This window comes from Chiloscyllium plagiosum, unplaced genomic scaffold (genome assembly GCF_037043375.1).
Source record: "Chiloscyllium plagiosum isolate Xiang-an unplaced genomic scaffold, Cpla_swu_hap1 HiC_scaffold_23, whole genome shotgun sequence".
In the NCBI taxonomy this organism is placed as follows: domain Eukaryota; kingdom Metazoa; phylum Chordata; class Chondrichthyes; order Orectolobiformes; family Hemiscylliidae; genus Chiloscyllium; species Chiloscyllium plagiosum.
In genome coordinates this window covers 40067365-40092922 of record NW_028270161.1, presented here as the reverse complement: position 1 = coordinate 40092922, position 25558 = coordinate 40067365, and the positions used below count along the sequence as shown (strand labels likewise).

Below are 25558 nucleotides of genomic sequence, written 5' to 3'. Positions count from 1 at the left end.
TGTAACATTCTGACTTGTGATAGAGGTGAGGGTTTTTTTAAATTCATTCATGGGGTGGATGTTGCTGGCAACACATTTCTGGCCCATTCTAAATTCGCCAGGGAGTGGCTAAGAATCAGTTGCATTTCCAAAATTTTGGGTCACATCTAGGCCAGACCAGGTAACATTGACAGATCTTTCCTAAAGGACATCAGTGAACCAGATGTTTTTTTAATAACAATCATTTGCATTAAATCCTGTATTTGAATCCTAGTCATTAACCAAACATTTGGAATCCAAATCCTGTCCCCAAGTACTCTTACCCACCTGAAGCAATATCAGGAATAAATATCACTAATGACTGTGATATTCAAGCAGTGCATTGCACCATGGAAAGATTCACCATAGTTGACAAAAGTAGCAAGCACCTTCCAGGTTCCCATAGCTTTTAATTCTACCTGTAGCAAGTAGGAGGATATGATGAATGTGGTACCATTGGAGCTTGGTGTATAGGTAATGAGGTGACTTTGGGAAGATAATGAAACTTACCAAAGTTGACACTTAGCTGATTTTTGACAAATTAAACCATTGATGTTTTAGTCATATTTTTAGGAGTTCCATAATTGCTCTAAGCCAGATTTCTCAATTTTTCATTTCTGGATTCAAAAATACGTCTCCAAAGCATTAGCTTGATGTCTTGGATTGCTAGTTCAGTGACATTTACCACTACGTCACTGCCAACTTCTGCAGAACAGCTTAGGGGTGATAGAAGAACAAGTCAAAAGAATATAGATACGAGCAGAGAATTGTCAGATGAATACTTGAAGAAAGAGGCTGAGTAGACTTCGTGCTAGGAGTGACAATTTTTAGTTTCCTACAGGGATGGAGTCAACAGCAGATGCATGGCACTGTGCTGCTAGAACAACTCAGGAAAAAGTTTAGAAATCAGTAAGTAGCTCATCGTTAAAAGTCAGGATTCAGAAGTAGTAGAACTATGGAGTTGAAAAAGTGTGCAAATGTACACTTGATTTGGGGAGGTCACAAACTAATTAGAAGAATCGTGTAGGCAGCCTAGAGAATGGGGAATAACAAGCTACAAACAGCATTTACTTCATACAACTGAACAAGATTGAAGCTCAAGGAAAGCAGAGAAAGATTGACAGTGAAGCAAACTCTTGGTAAAAACTGGAGGATGCTGGCAATAATTAATGGTGTGTAGTTATCTGAGTCAAGAGGAACCCAAGATTGGACGATACCAAATCAAAAACAGGAACAGTAATTAAGGTCATCCAAAAAAAGTGAAGAATCGCAATCCCTTCTGAAGATTAATAATTTTTGATGATCCTTTATGTTACTAACTTCTGGGGGTTTGTCCAAGAGTGAAATTGTGTTATGATACTAGACCAGGCTGTCAAAGTTATGCTACAATCCTGGGGAAGATCGCCAAATTATATTATAATTTGGTAAGGGACCAGTAATCTTTATTTTTAAAGCAGACAAAAGGAGGAATTTAGAAGAGTTACAAAGAGAATAAAGCCACAACCCTCCACAAATTTGAGCAAACAATACTCTACAAGTTTAGATTCTACAGTATACATAAAACGTACTTAAACACTCAGAATTAACATGTGACAAACACTGTAATCAAACATCTTATATTGCATATCAAACTGCAAACGTACTCAAGACAGATCACGCAGATTCCTTAGAGGTTAATGAAATGATGGGTCATCAAATTTTATTAAGCTTTTCAAAGAATTATGTTCTGTACTTCTGTTTATTTGGCCTTGAAACCCGTCTCAACAGTCATTCCAACTTTAAAAGCCTCAATGACTTGGTATGCTTTCCTCGATTGGTCAGAGTATTGAGTACAGGAGTTGGGAGGTCATGTTGCAGCTGTACAGGACATTGGTTAGGCCGCTTTTGGAATATTGTGTGCAATTCTGGTCTCCTTCCTATTGGAAGGACATTGTCAAACTTGAAAGGGTTCAGAAAAGATTTACAAGAATGTTCCATGGTTGGAGGATTTGAATTATAGGGAGAGGTTGAATGAGCTGGGGCTGTTTTCCCTGGAGCATCAGAGGCTGAGGGGTGACCTTATATAAATTTATAAAAACATGAGGGGCATGAATAGGAAAAAACAGACAAGGTATTTTCTCTGGGGTGGGTGGGGAGCCCAGAGCTACAGGGTATAGGTTCAGGGTAAGAGAGAAAGATATAAAAAGGACCTTAGTGCCAACTTCTACACACAGAGGGTGGTGCATGCATAGAATGAGCTGCCAGAGAAAGTGCTGGAAGCTGGTACAAATACAGCATTTAAAAGACATCTGGATGGGCATATGAATAGGACGGGTTTAGACCAATATGGGCCAAGTGTTGGCAAATGGGACTAGATTAGGTTAGCATATCTGGTTGGCATGGACGAGTTGGACTGAAGGATCCGTTTCCCTGCTGTACATCTCTATGACTCTAAAGACTGCTCCTGTTCTAGTCCATCACCCTCCTGTCTGGGTTCAAACTGCCCTTGACTAGTTACTAGGGTTATCCCTACTCCCCTTCTTGAACAAGGGAACCACATTTGCTATCCTCCAGTCTTCTGGCACTATTCCTATAGACAACGAGGACATAAAAATCAAGGCCAAAGGCTCTGCAATCTCCTCCCTTGCTTCCCAGAGAATCCTAGGATAAATGCCATCAGGCCCAGGGGACTTATCTATTTTCACCCTTTCCAGAATTTCCAATACCTCTTCCCTACATACCTCAAAGCCGTCCATTCTAATTAATTGTGAAGATCGAGATGCCATCTATCAACCCCTCAGAAAACGAACAGGAAATGACATCACCACAAACCCCAGGAACCCCATCCAGGAGAAAGATATAAATAGAAAGCAGGAGACAACAGCTTCGCTTCACTTGGAGGTCACCACTGATGATGTTACCTAGCCAGGTAATGAAACGTCTAGATATCAAACCTACAGCTCAGCAAGCAAACCTCCACCCTAAATTTCTCAGCTCTATGGAGCTATTTCTTCTGAGCCTCATCTCCAACTTAGTTTCTTTGCAATTTCTAGAATTTCTTCCTAATTTTGTTTTAATATCACAGAGCTATCCAACTGATCTGGATTTCTTCCATCCTGGAGCACTAAAAATTAGAACTTCAAACATAGAGTCTGCCTATCTCTTTCTTCAATTTATTTGTATTAAAAATTTCCTATCTTCAGTACTTGCCTATATTCTTTTGAAGTGCTCTTCTGTGACACATGATCTGCCCTGAGTAGCGAGTTAAAAACATTGCAATAAATCCTGGAGACAGTATTACAATTGAACAGTCCAGTTAGGAATTTAATTTTTAAAATATTTCACATCCAAATTAATTAAGTAGAATAGAAATGGCTAGAGAGGTGATGTATTGTTGTATGTGGAAGAAGGTGGATGCTGATGAAATCTGGAGCATGTTTTGGTTGCTCAAGGAACTTCAGCTCAGAGTAGAACCCGAGCTGCGAAGTATGACACCATAAAGGAAGAAAGTTAATAAGATACTGTTTCAGAAGACAGTCACATGGCTTAGATTGCTAACGTCAAATTTGGTCTGTGGTCAGGGACAAGGGGGTGTGACTGCAAATGAGCCAGATATTTGAATCAAGAATTTAGCACTGGAAGAGCCTCAGCCAGTACCTTTGTTCATGAAGTACCAGGTTTTGTTCCTAGAGTAGACAACGGTACAGACTGCAGGGAGGACGAGCAAACTGACCAAAGCATCATGGTGCACAGCACCATTCAAGAAGTGGGTGAAAAGAGGAGAAGAGTAGTAGTGATAGAGAACAGCATTGTTAAGGGAATACATATTGTTCTCTGCAGAAAGCCAGAATGCCCTGAAAGTTGTGTTGCCCACCTGATACCAAAGTTCAGGACAACCTTTTTGGTCTGGGGTTGGACGTGGAGTGGGAGGGGAAGGATTCAATTGTTGTGATCCCGTAAGTATGTGGTAGGAACTGGAAAGAGGTTTCTGTTTAGGGACTATGAGGAGCTTGGGGCTAAAAGCAGAAGCACAAAGGTAATAATCTCACAACTGCTACCTGATCCATGTATAAATTCACATAAAGTATACAAGATTAGAGAGGTTCAAAGATGTGTGTGGGAGTATTGGGTTCCGATTGGGGCACTGTTACACGTAGACTTTACATTTTAACAAATGCACGTGTGCTAGGACATGCACATGATTTTGAACAGGGGTTCAGTGTTGGGGGATAGTGGACATGAGATAGGAGTGAGGAAGGAATCCAAGATGGTGGCAATCCCAAGAGTGAGAAGGGATGAGAACCCAGAAGCCGGATTTGGGGGTGGTGTGGGGAGGGAAAGACAGTGATAAGCAGGGTTCAGGACCCAGAAAGTCCTCTTTATCTCAGTCTCCCTTCTACACTCCCCCAGCTCTGTTTTTCACCATCTCCACAAGCTCAAGCTGAGAATTCCATAGCGGAGCTGTTCGAAGAAAAAGTGGAGGATTGCTTAGTTCAAATGAAGAAGGAGCCCATGAAATATGATACCTCAAAATATCTGAAATACCAAGAAGAAATCAAATCTATTCCAGAGAGCTGTGGCATACTTTGACGTGGACTGGGGAGAAGTCACTTAACCTTCAAGATCTCATCAGGGAGCTCAGGTGGAATTAAAAAATAGAACTGGGTTTGAAAATCTGAGTCCTCACATTTGCATTACTTGTTGTTTCTTACACACAGTGAAGTTTGTTTTACTTAAAAACATAAAAGCTTGTGGCATTGTTTTTTCACTTAATCATTTGATGTTGAAATTTCTCTTTAAATGTCTATAGAGTTCATAACAATATGCATTAGTCTAATTCTGTCTTTCTGAGTATACCCAATTTTAACCACTATCATTAGTGGCCCTGCTTTCACCTGTCTAGGCTCAAAGTTCCCTCCCGATCCCTTGTAATCTTGCTTTTCTCCTTTGACTCAAGTGAAGCACTGCGCAATGTTTTCTTCCATCAAAAATATCATATAAATACCAAGTGTGCTTGTTGTCAGTACTTTCCATTGCATTCAATTATTAAGCCAGAAGGCCAAAATGGTAACCAGAATTCTCCTGAAACAAGCTTCAGTTTTGTTGATAAAATGTTTTATAGCATGCAATAACACTTTCAGATGCTTGCATTTTAGATCATACTATCAACTGCTCATAAACAGAGTTTTGATCTGAAGAGTGAAAATAACTATATGTACATATGCAGTTCTCTGAGGTTGCAAAGTCCTCAAAAAGATTTTATTTTGATTAAATTAGAAATGGTCATTGTTTTCCAAAAGGCTTTTACAATTACAGTAAATCTTGCTCACAGTCTGGATAAACATAATCCTTTTATACAGCTGATTCACTTGCTCAGTGTGATCTTTCCTCTCTCATATGAAACAGAACAAGATGAAGGAACATTATCAAGATCTGAACTAATTGTATACCAATTAGAAGTTATTAGCGGCTACGTTTAGTTCAAATTCATGATGAATACAAGGTTTTTCTTTTTGATGTAAAGGTCATTTCTACACTGCACTGCTAAGTAATAAATCTAAAAGCCTCTGATGAAGTGACATTTAATCTTCCAGAACAGCCAAAGAGTTACAGCAACATATTTAGATAATTATAATGCTTACTCTGCTCTGTTAATCAGAGTGCAATCAAATCACTCACAAAAAACAACTTTGGTCATGTTTTAAGCATCTAGAATTTTTACTCAAATTGTTTACTTTTAAATGTATATTAATCACATGTTTTACTTTTGTCACTTCTTGTTGTCTCCTGTATATCAAACATATGATCCCAGCTGATGTTGCTACTGGAGAGGTCAGATTGCAGGCTTAAATCTGGCTTGATAGATCAAAATGTCTTAATTTATTTAATGTGGTGGGCTTTTACTGAAACATAGGCACAATGCTGCAGATTTGGTTTTTACAATAAAACAAGTTCATTATACTAAAGAAATTACACAAAGATGGATGGAAGGACACGTTGGGTTGAAGCAGCAGGGTGGCTGTAGAAGGACTTGGATAGGTTAGGAGAGTGGGCAAAAAGTAGTAAATGGAATTCAATGTGGGGAAGTGTGAGGCTATGAACTTTGGTAGGAAGAGTAGAAGTGTAGATTATTTTCTAAATGAAGAAATGCTACAGAAATCTGAAGCACAAGGGACTTAGGACTCCTAGTCCAGGATTCACTTAAAGTTAACATGCAAGTTCTGCTGGAAGTTAGGAAGGCAAATGCAATGTGTTAGCATTCATTTTGAGGAGAGCTGGAATACAAGAGCAGAATGTAATGCTGAGACCGTATAAGGGTCTGGGCAGACTGTTTTTGGAATACTGTGAGCAGTTTTTGAGCCCTGTATCCTAGGAAAGATGTGCTGACCTTGCAAGGTGTCCAAAGGATGTTCTCAAGAATGATCTCAGGAATGAAGACCTTGTCACACACGTAGCAGTTGAGGATTCTGGGTCTGTACTCTATGGCGTTTAGGAGGATGAGAGGGAATGTGATTAAAATGTACAGAATACTGTTTACGGGGAGGAACTAAGTACCATCACAATCACTAGAGACATAGATAAACTAATGGATTAAAGGCAAATAGGTCTCCTAGCCTGGATGGTTTGCATCCTAGGATCTCAAAAGATGCAGCTACAAAGATAGTGGATGCATTGGCTGTAAATTTCCAAAAATCCATATATTTAGGAGAAGTAACAGAGGATTGGACAACTGCCACTGTGACATTCCCTATTGAAAAAGGGAATGAGGCAAAAAGCAGGTAACTATAGACCCATTAGCTTAATATCCATTGTTGGAAGAGTATAAGAATCAATTGATAAAAAAGTGATTGCGTAACATTTGGAAAATCATCACCTAATCAAACATAAAAGGGAAGTAGTGTCTGATTAATTTGTTGGAAATTTTTTGAGGAAGTCTCAACCAGAGTGGACAGAGGGGAAACAGTGGTTGTGCTGTATTTGGAATTGTAAAGGCATATGTCGCGGTATCTAATGACAAAAAAGGTTAAGTAATAAGATAACAGCTGTTATAGGGAATATATTGACATGGATAGAGGATTTGCCAATGGGCAGGAAACAGCAAGTGGAGATAAGAGATTCTTTTTCAGATTCTCAAATTGTGACCAGTGGAGCTCCGTAGGGGTCAGTACTGGGACAGTCACTGGTTAAAACATATATTTATGGCTTCGAGGAAGTGAATATACCATAGTCAAATTTGCAGATGTTACAAAAATAGATGAAAAAAGCAGATTGCGTGAGGGATAGAAACATTTAGAGAAAGATATTGAAAGATTAAGTAAGTGGACAAAACATTGGCAAAGTGTAATGTGGGAAAATGTGATGTTGTTCATTTTGGAAGGGAAAACTAAAAAAAAGTTATTTAAATGGACAAAAACTACAAAAAGCTGCAACACAAAAGGGACTTGGGGTATTGTGCACGAAAAGCAGGTGCAGCAGGTAATCAAGGAAGGCTGATGGAATGTCAGCATGTATTTCAAGGGGGCTGGAGTATAAGAGTAGAGACGTCTTACTGCAATGTACAAGGTGCTGGTGGGATTACATCTGAAATACTGTGAGCAATTTTGGTTCCTTATTTAAAAAAAATATATTGTTTAACCTAGAAAAGGTTCACTCAGATGATCCTAGTACAGAGGGTCTGTCTTATGAGCAAAGATTAAACTCATTGGAGATATCTCATTCAGACATACAGGATTTTTAAGGGGCTTAACAGGGTAAATGCTGAGGAGATGTTTCCCCTCATGAGAGATCTAGGACCAGGTTGCATAGTGTCAGAATGAAGTGGCGCCAATTTCAGGCTGCGATGAGGAAAAATTTCTTCTCTCAGCAGGTTGAGAGTATTTGTAACTTCTTGCCACAGAGAGCTGTTGGGACAGATTCTTTCTGTATATTTAAAGTTGATACAGAAAGATACTTGACCAGTAAGGGAATCAGGATTATGGGCAAAGGGCAGGAAAGTAGGAATGAGAACTGTCGATTCAGTGACAATCCTATTGGAGCAGGCTAGAGGGGTTGAATGCCCTACTCCTGTTCCTCTTTCTTAGTTTTATATAGGTCATAAACCATTTTCTAGAAGCCAGAGAATGCAAAAACAGTGCAAAATAGAACATGCAGAAAAAATATTGTACCAGTGTGCAGAATATAAAAAACAAATCATCAATGCCAACACATTGAGTTCTTCAGATTTAAAGTTGAATCGCCCAGCTGGTGGCAAGATGTCAACTTCAGGCCCGAAGGGGTTTCTGAAGTCTGACATGGTGGTGCTTCTCAGAGAAGGTCTCGTAATTGGCTGCCTTCGCATTGCTGTCCTAATAAGTGTACTGGGTGGGTTTCCGAAACTGCATGCCTAATCAGAAAGCTTACAAGTACTTTGGCACTCATCAAGCAGAGGCAATGTTCCAAGCATGGAAGATGGACACAATTCCAAGGACCTTCAACCAATTTGTACAGAGGGGTAACAGGAGCTAGAAGCCCAATAGGACCAGTAAGACACACATTAGTTCCACTGAAAGATGCTGGCAAGATTGGCAACATGGCCCAAAACACTGATTTTCACACATGGGAGACGATAGTCAACAATAGAGAGAAAGGTTGAAACTACGGATCCCAAAAAGATGTTTCTCCTTATGGGACAGATTAGAACTAGAGGACACAGTTTAAAAATAAAAAGAGTCACCCATTTAAGACAGAGATGAGGAGAAACGTTTTCTCTCAGAGGGTTGCCAACATTTGGAACTCTCATCCCCAGAAAACAGGGGAGGCATGGTCATTTTACATTCTTAAAGGCAGAGATAGATTCCTGACAAATGAGGGAGTAATAATATATCAGTGTTGGTGGAAAATGAAGTTGAGTCCATAGTCAGATCAGCCATAATCTTGTTAAGTGGTATGACAGGCTCGAAGGGACTGAATTTTTAACTTCTATAGACAGGAACACAGGTTACAGAGTCTGTGATCTCCAATAAACTAAGCAATCTATGAGTTGTAAACAATAGATATGAAGGGGTACAAGTTAACTGGTTGCTGAGTGACAAAGTATTAACTATGGAAAAAAGGTCAGGTCATCTAAAATTGTAAAGGTTGAAAAATGGTTCTGGTTGGAACAGTGACCATGAAAATAAATGTTGGCTGATTATAGGCAGTATTTCTTAGACAGCATAATTGTCCATCACACCATAATTTAAAATCATATTTTTAGGATTAATATGTGTTACATTGGTGAGCAATGGCAGATGAAGGAAGAACCTCTTGTTGCTGGCAAGGGGGGCAATGAAGTCAGTGTTCCATGAATGGCTCTGAAGTCAATTTGAATTCTTGGCTCCACTACCTGCAGCGTACTTGCTTTTCTTAAAATGACATCACCACATAGCAGCAAAATCTAGGGTGACAAAAATCATTAAAAGTTGACATGATTGAAGAATACCACCTCAACTACACCACCTCACCCCCAAATTCCACAAGGACTGCATTTCATTCTCCTCTGTTCCTGTCCTTACCAGTGCTTCCAAAGTGTCTTTTAGTTCAAGCAATTATTTCCCCATTGTAATTGACTGCATCTTCCATATTACCCATGCTTCTGCATTCACTCCTTCCTCTCTGTCCCACAACAGGATGCCCCTTTTTTCACACCTTCGATCCCACCAGCCTCTGTATCCAATGGATCATATTCTCCCATTTCTGGCACCTCCAGCACAGTGCTATCACTAAACATAATCTTATTTTCCCCTTTGCTCTTTACCTTATCCTGGCACCTCATTATTTTATAAACCTCTATAAGGTCACCCCTCAACCTCCTATGCTCCAATGAAAAAAGTCTCAGCTTATCCAGCCTTTCTTTATAACTCAAACCCTCCAGTCCCGTGACATCCTTGTAAATCTTTTCTGCATCCTCTCCAATTTAATAATATCCTTCCTACTGCGGGACAACTAGAACTCTACACAGTCCTCCGAAAGTGACTTCACCAATGTCCTGTACAACTGCAACATGACTTCTCAACCTCCTATACTCAATGGTCTGAAGGCAAGAGTACCAAATGCCTTCTTTACCACCCTGTCTACCTGTGAAGCCACGTTCAAGAACTATGTACCTGAACCCCTCTTTATTCAACCACACTCCCCATGACTAAGCCAGTTTTGTATCCATCTTATCATGTCACAATGGATTCCACGTGACTTCACCTTCTGTATCAGTTTGCCATGAGGGACCTTGTCAAGAGCCTGGCTGAGTCCAGACAGACAAAATCCGCTGCCCTACTCCCATCAGCCACCTTCAGCCCATCCTCAAAAACCTCAATCTTTTAAGTTTATTGAGACAAGACCTCCCCTGCACAAATCCATTCTGCCTATCACTAATAAGTCCATATTTTCCAAAATGTAGTAAATCCTGTCCCAAGGAACCTTCTCCAATAATTTCCTTACCACAGATGCAAGTCTCACTAATTTCCCAAATTATCCCTTAAACAAAGGAACAATGTTGTCTATTCCCCAGTCCTCTGGGCCCTGTCCTGTGACTTATGAGGACACAAAGATTTTACATAAGGCCGCAACAATTACCTCACTGGCCTCCCTCAACATTCTGGGATAGATCCTATGTCCTGGGGACATGTCTACCTTAATGCTTTTCAAAACATACAACATCTTTTTTTTCTTAATATCGACACACTCAACAATATGAACATACCACTCTCAAGACTCACCATGCCCTTCTCCTTGGTGAATATCGATGCAAGGTATTCGTTAAGGAGCTCACGGACTTCCTCCGGTTCCACGCCGAAATTATTTTGTCCTTGAATGGACTTACCCTTTCCCTAGCTACCCTCTTGCTCCTTACATGTGTATAAAAAGCCTTGGGATTTTTCTATAGGCCAGTTAAAACTGCAGAAAAAATACTACAATTGTGCAAAGAAAAGGGTCAGAATTGATGATGTTCACTGGTAATTGGGATGTTCACTAATAATTGCACAATGTTCAGCTTCATTCACAAATGCAACAAAGGTCTGGATGGGTGCAGCTCCAACAGTCTAGAAGATCGACACCATCCAGGACAAAGTAACCTGTTTGATTGGCACCACATTCACAAGCATTCACTTGCTTGACCACCGACATTCAGTAGCAGCAGCGTGTTCCATCTACAATATGTTTACAAGATGCACTGTAGAAATTCACCCAAGCTCCTCAAACGGCATCTTCCAAATCCAAGAAAACTTCCATCTAGAAGGATAAGGGTAGTAGGTACAGGGGAGCACCGGCACCTGCAAATTCCCCTCCAAGCCACTCAGATCCTGATTTGGAAATATATTGCTGTTCCTTCACTGTCAGGTCAAATTCCTGAAATTCCCTCCCTAACAGCACTGTCGATCAAGCAACAACATATGGACCACAGTGGCTCAAGAAGACAGCTCACTACCATCTTCTCAAGTGCAACTAAGGATGGGCAATAAATCCCACAAATATGCGTAGAAAGGATGAGACACTGGTGGCACAGGGAGTGTGGGAAGGTGTTGGCAGACCTTGGCTTGAGGAAACAGTTTAGGAATATCACTAATTTCACACCAACGCGGGGAGAGATAGAGACAGTGGGTGAAAAGTAATGCAGATAAAGCAGATGGTATGGGGTTGGGGGAGACACCATCAGAAATAGGAACAGGAGTAGGCTGCTCGGCCCCCCAAGCCTGCTCCACCATTTAGTTTCATCACAGCTGATTCAACATTCCTCATGTCCACTTTCCTGCTCTTTCCTGTAATCTTCGATTCCCCAACTGATCAAGAATCCATCTATCTCAGACTCAAGTGTACATAAGGACTGCCCCCACAGCTCTCTATGGCAAGGAGTTCCCAAGATTCTCAACACTCTGGGAGAGGAAATTCCTCCTCGTCTCAGTCTTAAATTGGCACCTTTTTATTCTGAGATTATGCCCTCTTTGGTCCTAAACTCTCCCATGAGGGGAAACATTCTCTCAGCATTTACCTTGTCAAACCTCAAAAATCTTACATGTTTCAATGAAATCGCCTCTAATTCTTCTAAACTTCAGTAAGTGGAGTCTCAGCCTCTGTTCATAAAATAATCCCTCCATACCAGGCATCATCCTAGTGAACCTCTCAACTGCCTCTAATGAAATGGTATCTCCTGACACCCATCTCTTTCCCACAGTATCTTTCTTCACAAGTGCTAAAAATGTAACATCTGTTCTTTAACCTCTTCTCACCATTCAAGGTTTGAATCAGCAAGTTAATTACACTCCTTTCAATTTAATGTACTAAATTTGTTGCTCAAAATGTAATCTCTTCAATAATGAGACTGAACACAGAAAGGGTGACCACTTTGCGAAACAGATTCTTTCAGCCTGATAGAGTTAGTTTAGGGGTCATTCTATCATTCAATTCCTCCTGTCTTCTACCCTTTCCTTTTGTCCATGTCCCACCACCCCAATTGAAAACACATAGCAGCTTTCACTTTTCCCAGTACTGAAAGCCGATGATCTGAAATGCTAACTCTAATTCTCTCACCACACATGTTTTGAACTGTTAAATATTTCCACCATGCTACGTTTCTCTTTGCATCATAGAAGGGGTTCCAAATAGGTCTGGAATTTTGGACACTGGTAATGATAGAAAATGCTGCAAACAATAGATTGTCAACTGTGATTAATCAATAATTTTTTTAAATGGCTGTTTACCACATAATGCCATTTCTAAAGGCAACTCAGTTGCTTCACTGGCATAAATATTCCTTCAAAATTATCTCCATTTACATTCATATAAATGAGCCAAGTGGATGGGAAATAAAAATCTTGCTCCTAGATTTTGCTAATCTACTCAGCAGTCATGAAAGAGAGAACCTGTGTTAATAACACAGCTGAATATTCTTCTGACGTAACACGTGTTCTCCAACATTCAGGTTTCATACCTTGTTTCTATCCAGCATATTCAGGCTGATATCAAGAATGAAAAAGAGTTGAAACTAAACTTGCATTTTGGGTCCAATTCTTCATTAAAGCTTACTTCTCTTTACAAATAAAAATATGCTGATGAACTAAAACTTCAAATCACAAAAGATTAATTGATCTAGGTAATGCTTTTATGAACAGAAATGTGACTGAACAATTTTGTTTAACCTTACATAACATTTACCATACATATGTCAGTGCTTAATGAAGCTGGTAAAATAAGCAATGAATTAACACCTTTCTGCCTTTTCAAGCGAAAGCTTGCCCTCGTAATTAAAATAAAAGCTTATTTTCAATGGTGAGTTCAATGGAGACCTATCTTTTTATTGCAAAGTCTTAACAAACCCATTTCTACAGCCTCTTACTTTCCCATTTTAAATGTTTATTACAATTGTTTCGCCTCAACCATTTCCTATATCAGACCATGCTATAAGCAAAGAAATGTCTCCTAACTTATTTCCTCACTTTTTCAAATTGTTGACTCCTCCATGCATTTCCCAATTAGGGTGAAACAGATTTTCCTTATTATCAAAACCTTTCAAACATGGTAACAACTTTGATTAAATCTCCATTTCAAGCTATTAAATTTGTGTTCTCTTTTTCTTAAAGAGTGGGAAGACCACTGATTGATTATCTCACTGTAAATCAGGTATAATGTACTCTGTATTTTTTGTAATCTTTGCTGTTAAGCAAGTTTTAACTACAAATGATTGAACACTTTGAAAGAGTCAGCCTTAAAACTACCAGTACTGAAAACTATTGAACCCATTAGGATGACTATAGGTAATTGTTACAACACAGGGTAAACACTCCTGTTTAATTTAAAGCAGCAACACCGAAAAGATTTATCCCATGCAGTAATCTGTGAAAATTCAATAGGCCAAGAATTATTTAAAGTAAAAATTAACAACTTTATTTCCTAAAGTATAACAAAGAGTAATTAAATAACAACTATTTACAAATTCTTCCTCTAACCCATCTTTTACCTTCCCCTTCCACAACACTAGTCCGATAAAACTCCCAATTAAAATTTACAAAACAAAACTTCTTATCTCAAAACCAGGCAGCTTTCAGTTTTCTCTGTATTCCTGTCTTCTTTTCTTCTTGGAGATTCTGCTTCACAGGTTACTGATCAATAAAAATACCTTTAAGAGAGCTATTTTTCAGGCAGTTTTTACATGTTGGTAGCTTGGCAGTTCTCCTGTCAACTGTCCAATTTTCCCCCGTCTTATACCCCCAAAGCATCGGATTGTGTCATTGGCTTTTAAGATTGTCAATATACTAAATTCAAACTGGATTGGAGTTTGGTATTTTTCAGAGTATAATTTAAACTGATTGGCCTAATTAAAATCTGTTTTGTCATTTCCAGGCAACCAGCTACCCCAGCAGCTGGAGCACATGTTACACTGTATCTTACTGAGAACATTTGGTGCTTTCACTGCTAACTTTTAACTCTCTTAACAGTGCAGTGCACCCACATCTTCATAACAGTAATAAAAGATTTCATTGTTCTGTTGATGCCAACATTCTAGGTCAACTTCTACATCCAGTTGAATTACACAGCAAACATACATTAGAAAGTGAAATAAGCCAGTTGGCTCATTGGGACTACTCAACCATTCAATAAGATCACGATTGATCCAATTGCTCCACAATCCTAACTATTCCCAATAACTCAAATTTTAAAGGATCAGTCTATCTCTGACTTAAGAACGTTCAAGGGTGTTGTTTCAACTAATTTTGAGGATGTGCGTTCCAAAATCTCTCAATGTATCAAAAAAAATTATCCTGGTTTGGAATGGGTGACTCATTATATTTCAAAAGTGATCTCTAGTTCTAGATTCTCCCACAACAGTCATGATCCTTTTCACATGCACTTCGTCATGACCCCTCAGGATATTGTATGTTTTAGTCAAGTTGAATCTTACTCTTCTGAACTCCAGCAGAAGCTCTAGCCTGTCTACATATTCCTCATAAGACAATCCTCCCATTCCAGAAACATGTAAACATCTCTGAACTTCTTTCAATATGTTCACATCCTTCCTTAAAAAAAGACTATGAAAACTATAAACAGTACTCCAAATGTATTCTCACCAAAGCCCTATAAACCAAAGCTCCTTATTTTTGCATGCAATTTGTTTCATGATGAATTAGCTATGATGAATGTTAATTAGCTATTAACATTCTATTAGCTTTCCTATTTATTTGCTTAATCTGCATATAAGCCTTTTGAAATCACATTTATTTTTCTTTTTTCACACTTTCCCATGTTGCACTCCATTTTCCAGATATTTGACAATTTATTACACCTTTCTATATCCTTCTACCACAAACCTTAAGCCCTCTTCATGATTCATTTTCCTACCTATCCTTGTACCATCAGCAAACCTAGCAACTATACCTTCAGTCCCTTCATTCAAATCATTTACATGAATTGTAAAAAGTAGAAGTTCAAGCATTGATCTCCATACCAGATCATTTGTTACATCTTGCCACTCAGGAAATGACCTACTTACACCTACTTCGTTTTCCTGTTAACAAGCCAGTCTTCTAGCCATGCCAACATGTTACCTCCTATACCAGGATCTTTTAGCTTTTGGTGGAGCATCTTGTCAAATGCCTTCTGCAAGTCTAAGTACAAGTACATTCACCATTGCACTTAAATCTACGATAAATGTGACTTTCTTAAAGAACTTAATAAATTGGCTAAACATGATTTCCCTTTCACAAATCCATGTTGATTATCTGCTTGCAATTCTGTACACTATTTTAAATGCCCTGCTATAATATATTTAATAACAGCTGCTCAGACCTTCCCTATTATAACTATTATATCTGAAATTTCGTGCCATCTCTCTCACTTTTGAATAAAGAGGTTACACTTATTATTTTCCAATCTAATGGAACTCAGAACCTGGAGAATTTTGAAAAATAAAAGTAGCACACCCACTCGCTCACTAGTCTTGTTTTAAAGACCCCTTCGATGAAGTCAATCAGGAGTCAATCCAAAGTTCTAACAAAATGGTCAGTAGCACTTCCCTGGAGGACTGTAATTTTTTAGAGTACTTCCCACCCCTTCCATTTACAGATTTACAGCTAGTTCTGGATTTGTACTAGGGCTTCAGCAATTTACAATCTCTATTACTTAGACAGACACTGAAAGTAACTTATTCAAGCTTGCTGATGATATGAGTTACATATGAATGTGACCTATGATGAGGGCACAGAAAGGCTGAAATAAGATATACAGACAGCTTAAAGAGTAGGCACCAAGGCGACAGATGGTGTTTAATTTAGGAAAGTAACAGGTTATTCACGCTGGTATAAAAACAGAAAGGCAGAATTTTTTTTTAAATGTGTGAAATGTGTTAGTGGGAACACTCAGACTTGGGTACACTTGTAAAAGAAATACCGGACGTTAGCATGCAGTTACAGCAAATAATAAGGGAGGTAATTAGCATGTAGATGCTTAACTGCAAGGAGATGAGATACAAGAATAAGGAATTCTTACTGCAATTGTACACGGTTTTAGTAAGATCGCATCTTGAGTACTGTAGAGAGAGTTAGTCTTCAGATCTAAGGAAATAGATAATTGTATTGGTTGCAGTACAATGAAGATTCACTAGCTTGATTGCAGAAATGAGATTTTCCTATACTGAATGGTTAAGCTCTCTGGTGTTTAGAGGAGCAGAAGTGTTCAAATTGAATCATTAGGATTCTGAAGGAGTAAACACAGAGATCATTTCCCCTGTCTCTGAACCCTAAAATATTGGAAAAGGGATTCAATCATTTGGAACTGAGATAAGGACCAATTTCTTCATTTAAAAGGTTGTGAATCTTTGGAATCTTAGAGGGTTGTGGATGCTTCATCATTATTTTCAAAATTGAGATAGATTGTTGATCTCTTAGGAAAGCGATGGATATGGGTTTGGGCATTGAAGTTGAGACATGATCCACCATAATCATTTTAATAGCACAGTGGGTTTGATGACCATATTGTCTAATCCTGCTCCCATATCTTTCCAAGACAGATGGTTAATGTTAAGACTTTGCAATAAAGTAACCCAAGTTAACAAGCCAAAGACCATTCAAGAAAAGCATTAACTAATACTAAAATTAGGAAAAGGAAATTATGACAGAGGTTTAAATGTGCAATACACACAAGTTATATACAGCAAGCATTTTATTAACTGGTACCTATGGGACCAGGAGTGTACCAGCTGACTAAATATTCCAGTTGGCAAAGAAGTCCACATAGTCAATGCAAAGACACACATTAAGTAACAGAAACAATGCAGGACATATACACATCACTATTATACTTTATATACCGCATAATAATAATGCAACTTTGCCTTAAATAAAATTTACTGGCAGAGAGTCTTTTCACTCGCACCCTCAACTGACTACTTGGACATCGCAGAGATCTGGTATTTGAGGTATCTGTTTGCTGGTTTATTGAGAGTTCTGGTTAAACAAGGTTTGCTGTCTATCCTTTTGCGCTTTATTTAATGGACACTGGTGTTGTTCAAATTGTCTTCAATAACTGAGATGCCTTTGACAAGATGCAGCACAAGAGGCTGTTAAATAAGACAAGAACCAATCATATTGGAGGTAAGATAGTGGCATGGATCAAGGACTGCCTGCTGGGCACAAGGTAGAGAGTAAGGATAAAGAGGTCTTTTTCAGGACGTCAACCAGCAAGTAGTGGAGGTCCGCAAGGTGTTGGATCAGTGTTGGGACCACAACTATTCACGTTTTACATTAACAATCTGGATAAGGCATTGTTGCTTAATTTGCTGATGACACCAGGATAAGAGCTGCAGAAATCTGAAGCACAAAGACCTTGGGAGTCCCGGTACAATATTCTTTTAAGGTTTAAATGCAGATTCAATTGGCGGTTAGGAAGGCAAACATAATGTTAACATTCATTTCAAGAGGGCTAGAATTCAAGAGTAGGGATGTACTGAATCAGATCCCTAAAGTGCAGAAAGAAGCCATTCAGCCCATCAAATCTGCATCAACCTTCTGAAGAACATTCCACCCACACACACACCCCCACCTCATCTCTATAACCCTAAATAGTGCTTTTCTTTTTCGATGGCTAACCCATCAAACCTGCATACCCCTGGACACTACAGGATAATTTAGCCTGGCCAATCTACCCAACCTGCACCTCTTTGAACTATGGGATAAAATCAGAGCACCCGGAGAAAACCCAGGCAGACACAGGGAAAATGTGCAAACTCAACAGAAACAATCACCCAAGGCTAGAATCAAACCCAGGTCCCTGGTGCTGTGAGGCATTGCTAAATGTCAGACAATGTTTGGAATATTGTGAGCAGCTTTTGGTTCTGTATCTAAAGAAGAATATTCTAGCATTGGAGAGGTTTCAGAGGAGATTTACAAGAATAATCCTGTGGATGAATGGCTTATCATATGAGGAGTTGTCGAGAATTGTGTGTCTGTACTCAAGTTGTGTGTCTGTAGTTGAAAAGCTTGAGGGCCCACTGAAACTTCAAATTTATGAGAAGCCTGGACACAGTGGATGTGGGGATGTGGAGATGTTTCCACTAGTAGGAGAGGCTAGGACCTGGAGGGAACAGCCTCAGGGTGAAGGGACAATTATTTCAAACTGAGATGAGGAGGAATTTCTTCTGGAGGGGAAAATGACGACTGTAGATGCTGGAGATCAGAGTCGAGAGTGTGGTGCTGGAAAAGCACAGCAGGTCAGGCAGCAGCCGAGGAGTAGGAGAATCGACTCTTCAGGCATAAGCCCTTCATCAGCCGAAACGTTGACTGTCCTATTCCTCGGATGCTGCCTTACCTGCTGTGCTTATCCAGCACCACACTCTCGACCAAGGAATTTCTTCAGCCAGAGGGCAGTAAATCTGTGGAACTCATTGCCATAGAAAGTTGTAGAGGCCAAGAAAGCGAGTGTATTTAAGACACAGATAGATAGGTTCTTGAATAGTAAAGGGACAAAGGGTTATGATGAGATGGGCAGGAGAATGGAATTGAGAAATATATCCGTGATGATCGAATGGTGGAGCAGACTCAATGGGCTAATTAGCCTAAGTCTGCTCTTATAACCTATGGTCTTATGCAACCATCATAATTCAACTCAAGATACTGGCATTTACCTGTGTCTCCATTCCCTGTTCAAGCAATCGTTTGGCCTGATTTTCTACCTCAAGTCGAGCTCTTGCAATAAAAAGAAGATCATTTTCGATAACTTCAATCCCTGATAGGTCAACTCCTTGTGAAAGATAATCTGTAAAACAAAAAGCTTCAGTGAATCTCATTAAATAAAGCAACTATCAATACTTTGCCTCTGTAAACATCTATCACAAATTAATATAGTGCAAAGTTGCCTAGTTATTTCACCAGTGTGAAAAAAAACTGCTGCAATCAACTCATTTTCATTTAAAAATTGAATATGATATTGCTACTACCCATCATTAATTCCTCTAGAGATTCAAAGTTTGGGAGAAGATTTGTAGCTCGGGTGCTCGTTGTTGTGGTTCTATTCGTCAAGCTGGGAATTTGTGTTGCAGACGTTTCGTCCCCTGTCTAGGTGACATCCTCAGTGCTTGGGAGCCTCCTGTGAAGCGCTTCTGTGATGTTTCCTCTGGCATTTATAGTGATTTGTCTCTGCCGCTTCCGGTTGTCAGTTCCAGCTGTCCGCTGCAGTGGCTGGTATATTGGGTCCAGGTCGATGTGCTTATTGATTGAATCTGTGGATGAGTGCCATGCCTCTAGGAATTCCCTGGCTGTTCTCTGTTTGGCTTGTCCTATAATAGTAGTGTTGTCCCAGTCGAACTCATGTTGCTTGTCTTCGGAGTGTGTGGCTACTAAGGATAGCTGGTCATGCCGTTTCGTGGCTAGTTGGTGTTCCTCTAGAGAAGTTGGCAGCGAGCTGCAACCTTGGACTTCTACAGTCATTGGAACACCTACAGTGCTGTTCAGAAGCAAGCTCCAGGCTCAGGAGTGAGATTCAGCAGCACTGAAGGAACAGTAATACAATTCCAAGTCAGGATGGTGTGCGGCTTGAAGGGAAATTTCAGCTGGTGATATTCCACTGCATCTGCTGACCTTGTCCATCCACATGGTTGAGGTTGTGGGCTTAGAAAGTGCTTTCAAAGGAATCTTTGTGAATTACTGCAGTACATCTTGCAGATGGTACACAGTGCTGCCACTGTTTGAGTGCATTTAAGGAAGTGAATGTTGAAAATGGTCAATGAAAATGCCAATCACATAACCTGGATTCCCCTAGGTGCTGCCAATCCTCTTGAATGTCAAACATTCAGGAGGACTGCGAGTATTCCATCAAACTCTGACTTGTGCTTATAGTGGGTGCACAGACAAGGGAAGACAAGGACGACACTCCTCACTGCAGAATTCCCAGCCTCTGACTTGCTCTTGCGGCCAAATTACTGATGTTGTTACGATACAGGGATAACATATTAAACCAAATCAGCCGCACAATGAAGAACCCGCAACACAGTGACATTAGAACATTCAAAGACCCTCAAAACTGTTCAATTGTTCCTAACCATACTTTACAAATAACAGATGTAGAACACCAACTTTATAAATTAAATAAAAATTAACAATTTATTAATAAGGGTGTAGCTTTAGCAGAACACAGATAAACTAGCAGACCATCTCATTAATATCTTTGGTCATAAACTCACATTCTCACATTAACAGATGATAGATTTAAGGGATAAATTAATGAATAAATACCAAGTATTCATGAAATTCTTGAATGAGGCAGTGTTGGATGGGGATGGAGGGGCAGGCGGGGGCAGTGCTAGATGGGGTTGGGGGTGTGGGGCGGACAGGGGGGGTGATGTTGGATGGGGGGGTGTTGGATGGGGTTGGGGGTGAGGAGTGGGGGGCAGTGTTGGATGGGAGCAGGGGACAGGCGGGTGGTGTTGGACGGGGTTGGGGTGGGGCAGGGGGCGGTGTTGGACAAGGGCGGTGGGCGGTGTTGGACGTGGAGGCTCGCGCGCTGTGCTGCTGCTGCTAGTCTCCTGAACAGGGAGCAGACTTTAAAAACTCTGAGCCCCATAGGAAAGGCATTTAATTTATTAACCGAATAATCAATTTTCCGAACGAAATAGTGCCCGCCCATCTCTTTCGGATAATTGAGGTTCCTCTGTATTACAGGCATGTAGAACTGTATATTTTGCTTGAATTCCAAAGTCATTGAAACAATGCAAACAACTTATACAGACTTCTGGAGGCTTTTACTTATTTCTTAAAGATTGGGATTCTTTTCACAGAACTTTCAACAAGTCAATAAGTGGAGACAGCAAAACCTAAAAGTCTGAAAGTTTTGAATACAAAACTGCCCCCTGCCCAAAACAGTGGCTGAGTTAGTTCACTCTGGTATTTTTCTTTTTCTTCTATTCAACATTCTTTGAGGTTGGCTGGCCAGCACAAATCCACTCTTGATCTCAATTCAACATCCACGCAGCTGCTAGGCCCTTGGCATAGAACCATCTTGGTACTGAAATATCTCCAGAATCATTAGAGGAGTAATTAACCTGCAATACCTTTCCATGACAGTTTGCAACAACAAAAATCTGTCTTTTGTTCTCTCTTTTTTAAGAACAAACTGCTATACAAAATTCAATTCCCAAATTCATCCCAGTTTCAAATCACAAATGAAAACAATAAAAGAGTACTGGTCTCAACAATATGGCCAGTCCAATCCTGTTTCTGGTCAACAGCAACCCTCAGGATGTTGATAGTTTGGGATTCAGCAAAGGTAATGCTATTGACTATCAATGGACCATGGTTAGTTGATGTTTATTTGGAGATAGTCTTTGCCTAGTATTTGAGTGGGACATTTGTTACTTGGTACTTATTAGCAAGCATGGAATTTGTCCTGATCTTGTCAGACTGTTTCAATATCTAAGGAGTTGTGAGTGATATTAACCATTGTGCAGTCATTAGTGAACATCCCTGTTCTGAACCTATGATGTAGGGAAACTCATTGGTGAAGTAGCCAGTGATGGTTGGGTGGCCTAAGGCCATTATCCTGAGAAACATGTCTATCACTGGGCCAGGAGACTAGAGTTTAAGTCCCACCTGCTCAAGAGGTGTGTAATAATATCTCTGAACAGGTTGATTTAAAAATATATACAGTAAATCCTCTGTATCTGTAAGTTCACAACTCGCAAATTGACTTATCTGTGCCAAAAAGTAAGCAGCAACAAAATTCACCTTCCGGAGGAGACTCACACATGCGCAATTTCTAACTTATTTTTAACCTGTATTTTTAATAGGTTCTGCACTCGTGGATTTCACCATTCGAAGGAGTTGTCAGAAACAGGACCCTTGCGCATACGGAGGAATGATTATATCCTGAGGAATTCATGCGATGATATACTGACAGAGACGATTGACCTCCACCAACCACATCGTCTTTCTTTACGAGAGTTTAGTCCTGATTCCATCGACTCCAGTTTTGCTCGGGCTTCTCAAAGCCACACTCAGTTAATTGCTGATTTGATGTTACGGATAATCACTGTTACAATACCTCTGCAGTTCAGCTCTTCTGTCCAAGGCTATAATGAGATCAGGAGCAAAGTGGCCCTAGTAGAACCCAAAATGAGCATAATTGAGCAAGATACTCTTTGTGATTACTGCTCGATAGCAACAGCAACGATCGCTTTTATCATTTTGGTGGTGACCTAGAGTAGACTGAGAGTTGCAAGTGCCATACTGGATTTGCTGTGTTTTTTATGCAAAGGAATTCTGGTGTCCCACTACAGGAAGGACATTGCCAGGGTTGGAGGGTTTGAGCTATAGGGAGAGGCTGAATAGGCTGGGGCTATTTTCCCCAGGTTGTCAGAGGCTGAGGGTGACTTTATAGAGATTTATAAAATCATGAGGGGTATGGATAGGCTAAATAGACAAGGACTTTTCCCCGGGGTAGGGGAGTCTAAAACTAGAAGGCAAAGGTTTAGGATGAGAGGGGAAAGATTTAAAAGGACCTTGGAGTGGCAACTTTTTCACACGTAGAGTGGTTCATGTATAGAATGAGCTGTCAGAGGAAGTGGTGGATGCTGGCACAATCATAATATTTAAAAGTCATCTGTATGGGTATATGAATAGGAATGGTTTAGAGGGATATAGGCCAAATGCAAGCAAGTGAGGCTAGATTTATTTAGGATATCTGGTCAGCATGATTGAGTTGGACTGACTGGTCTGTTTCCGTGCTGTATATCTCTATGACTTTATGACAGACTTGGGCAATTTTCCAAATTGTTGGGTAGACATTATTTTTGCAACTGTCCTAGAACAACATGATGAGTTACACAACTACTTCTGGAACCCAAGTCGCCAGCAATATTGCTGGAATGTTGTCAGTGTCCACAGCCTTCAGAGTATCCAGTGTGTTCAGCCATTCCTTGATCGCTTGTACAGTAAACTGAAATCAGTTGAAGACTGGCATCTGAGATATTTGGCCTTCAGCAGGGAGACTGTAATCGATCATCCACTCTACACTTCTGGCTGAAGATGGGTGCAAGTGTTCAGCTTTACCTTTTTCACTGATATACTGGACTGAGGATGGGGATTTTGTGAGCCTTCACCTGCTGTTAGTTGGTTAATTGTTCACCACCATTCATGACTGGATCTGACAAGACTGCAGAGTTAGATATGATCTGCTGGTTGTGGGACCATTTCACCCTATCTATTGCATGCTGCTTCACTCTTCAACATGTAAGTAGTCCTGTGCTATAGTTTCACCAGGCTGATACCTCATTGCCAGGTATGCCTGATGCTGCTCCTGACAATATAGATCAGCTAATGGAATAATTCAATTCATCCCTTAAGAACCATGATTCTGACATTTTCATTCCCTGCATTACTTAGTCTTACAATAACATTTCTCATTTTTAATACACTGGCATTGCTGGTTCAACATATAGCATAAATGATACAGTAACTTCCTCTCATTCAATCTTCAAATAAATTTTGACAATAATATTCTACATGTACAAGATTCCATAATCTTTATCTAACCTGGGCAATAGATAGGTGATAGGATCATAGAAATCCACAACACAAAAAATGGCTCTTTGGCCTATCGTGTCCGTACCTGTCAAAAACAACCACCTAATTATTCTAATTCCATTTTCCAGTAGTTAACCCATAACCTTGTATGCCTTGGCATCACAAGTGCAAGGCTAAATACTTCTTAAATGTTATAATAGCTTCTATCTTTACTGTCCTTATACGTAAAACATTTCAGATCCCCACCACCCTTTGAATGGAAAAGTTTTCCTCACATCTTCTCTAAACATCATGGTGGCTCAATAGTTACCATTGCTGCCTCACACATCAGGGATCCAGATTTGATTCCAACCGACTGTCTGTATGGAGTTTGCACATTCGCCATGTCTGCGTGGGCTTCCTCCCGGTGCTCCAGTTTCCTCCCGCAGTCCAAATATGTGCAAGTTAGGTGGAATGGCCATACTAAATTGCTCATAGTGTCCAGGGATTTGCAGGCTAGGTGGATTACCCATGGGAAATTCAGGGTTACAAGGATAAGACATGGGAGTGGGTGTGGGTGGACTGCTCTTTGAAGTCTGGTAAATGAAGGGAGCTAAATACTGACATTCATACGACATGACTCATTTCCATCATCAGCAATATATCCTATTGGCTTGAAGGGAGCAAACTGATGGTGGTAAACACCACTAATGTTGCTACTGCATGGTGAACAAAGGCATGGCTCTATTATGAGTTTGTCAAAGAGTTATATCCTAAAGCATCTGGGATTGAAGTGTGTATAATGACCAGTGATGATAGATTTGACTTTGATAGGCTAATTAGTTGACTATTCTGTTTCAGACTTAAATTTGAGCACAGGATCGAACCCATTAGACATGCAAGGAAAGTCTTACATCTAGCTGTGCATTCAAATGTAGCAAAATTGTCCTCTATATATTGGAAAATATGCAAGGTTAGATGTTATTATGTCCAATATATATTTTTCATATAATCCAAGAAAAATGTTTTGACAACTGGGACTAGTGTGGATTCCATGAGAACGCCATCTATTTCGGCATATATGGAGGCCAGTCAATCTCAGATTACTTTGGATGGGTACATATCTCAAAGTTTGAGTAACAGGTGAAACTAGCTGTACAATGCTGCATGAATGCAGTAGCAACATGAGTGGTGCTCACCACTAACACATTATTGCTGTCAAACCAAACAATGTCCTGCAAATTGCACATGTTTTAGTGCTAGGTTCATGCCAGGTATCTAGGCTATACACTTCAAGACTGACGAATCCTATCAAACAGCATATCCCTTTGGCTGGCTGCACAAACCATATACTGACCATACCCAACTAGGACACGTCTGCAAAATGTGCAGTTTAGTGTCCATTAGATGTGATGCTGTAATTTGACAAAATTCGCTGGATAAATCGGAGTGTACAAAATATTACACTGACAACTAATTTAGATGGTTAGTCATGCTCGCAGTGGAGCACACTTATGTGCCGTGGAAGCTACACATTTTATAAACTTGTTCCTGTTCTTTATAGT

General features: G+C 39.9%; 1 protein-coding gene across 1 annotated transcript in view; it reads right to left on the bottom strand.

Annotated features, from left to right (window-relative positions):
* Positions 1-25558, bottom strand: part of cog5 (component of oligomeric golgi complex 5) — a 131461-nt gene that overhangs the window by 56914 nt on the left and 48989 nt on the right. Inside the window, exon 7 of the mRNA XM_043713659.2 lies at positions 19124-19254. Within this exon, the coding sequence (XP_043569594.2) occupies positions 19124-19254 (131 nt within the window). The remainder of the gene's footprint in view (positions 1-19123; positions 19255-25558) is intronic.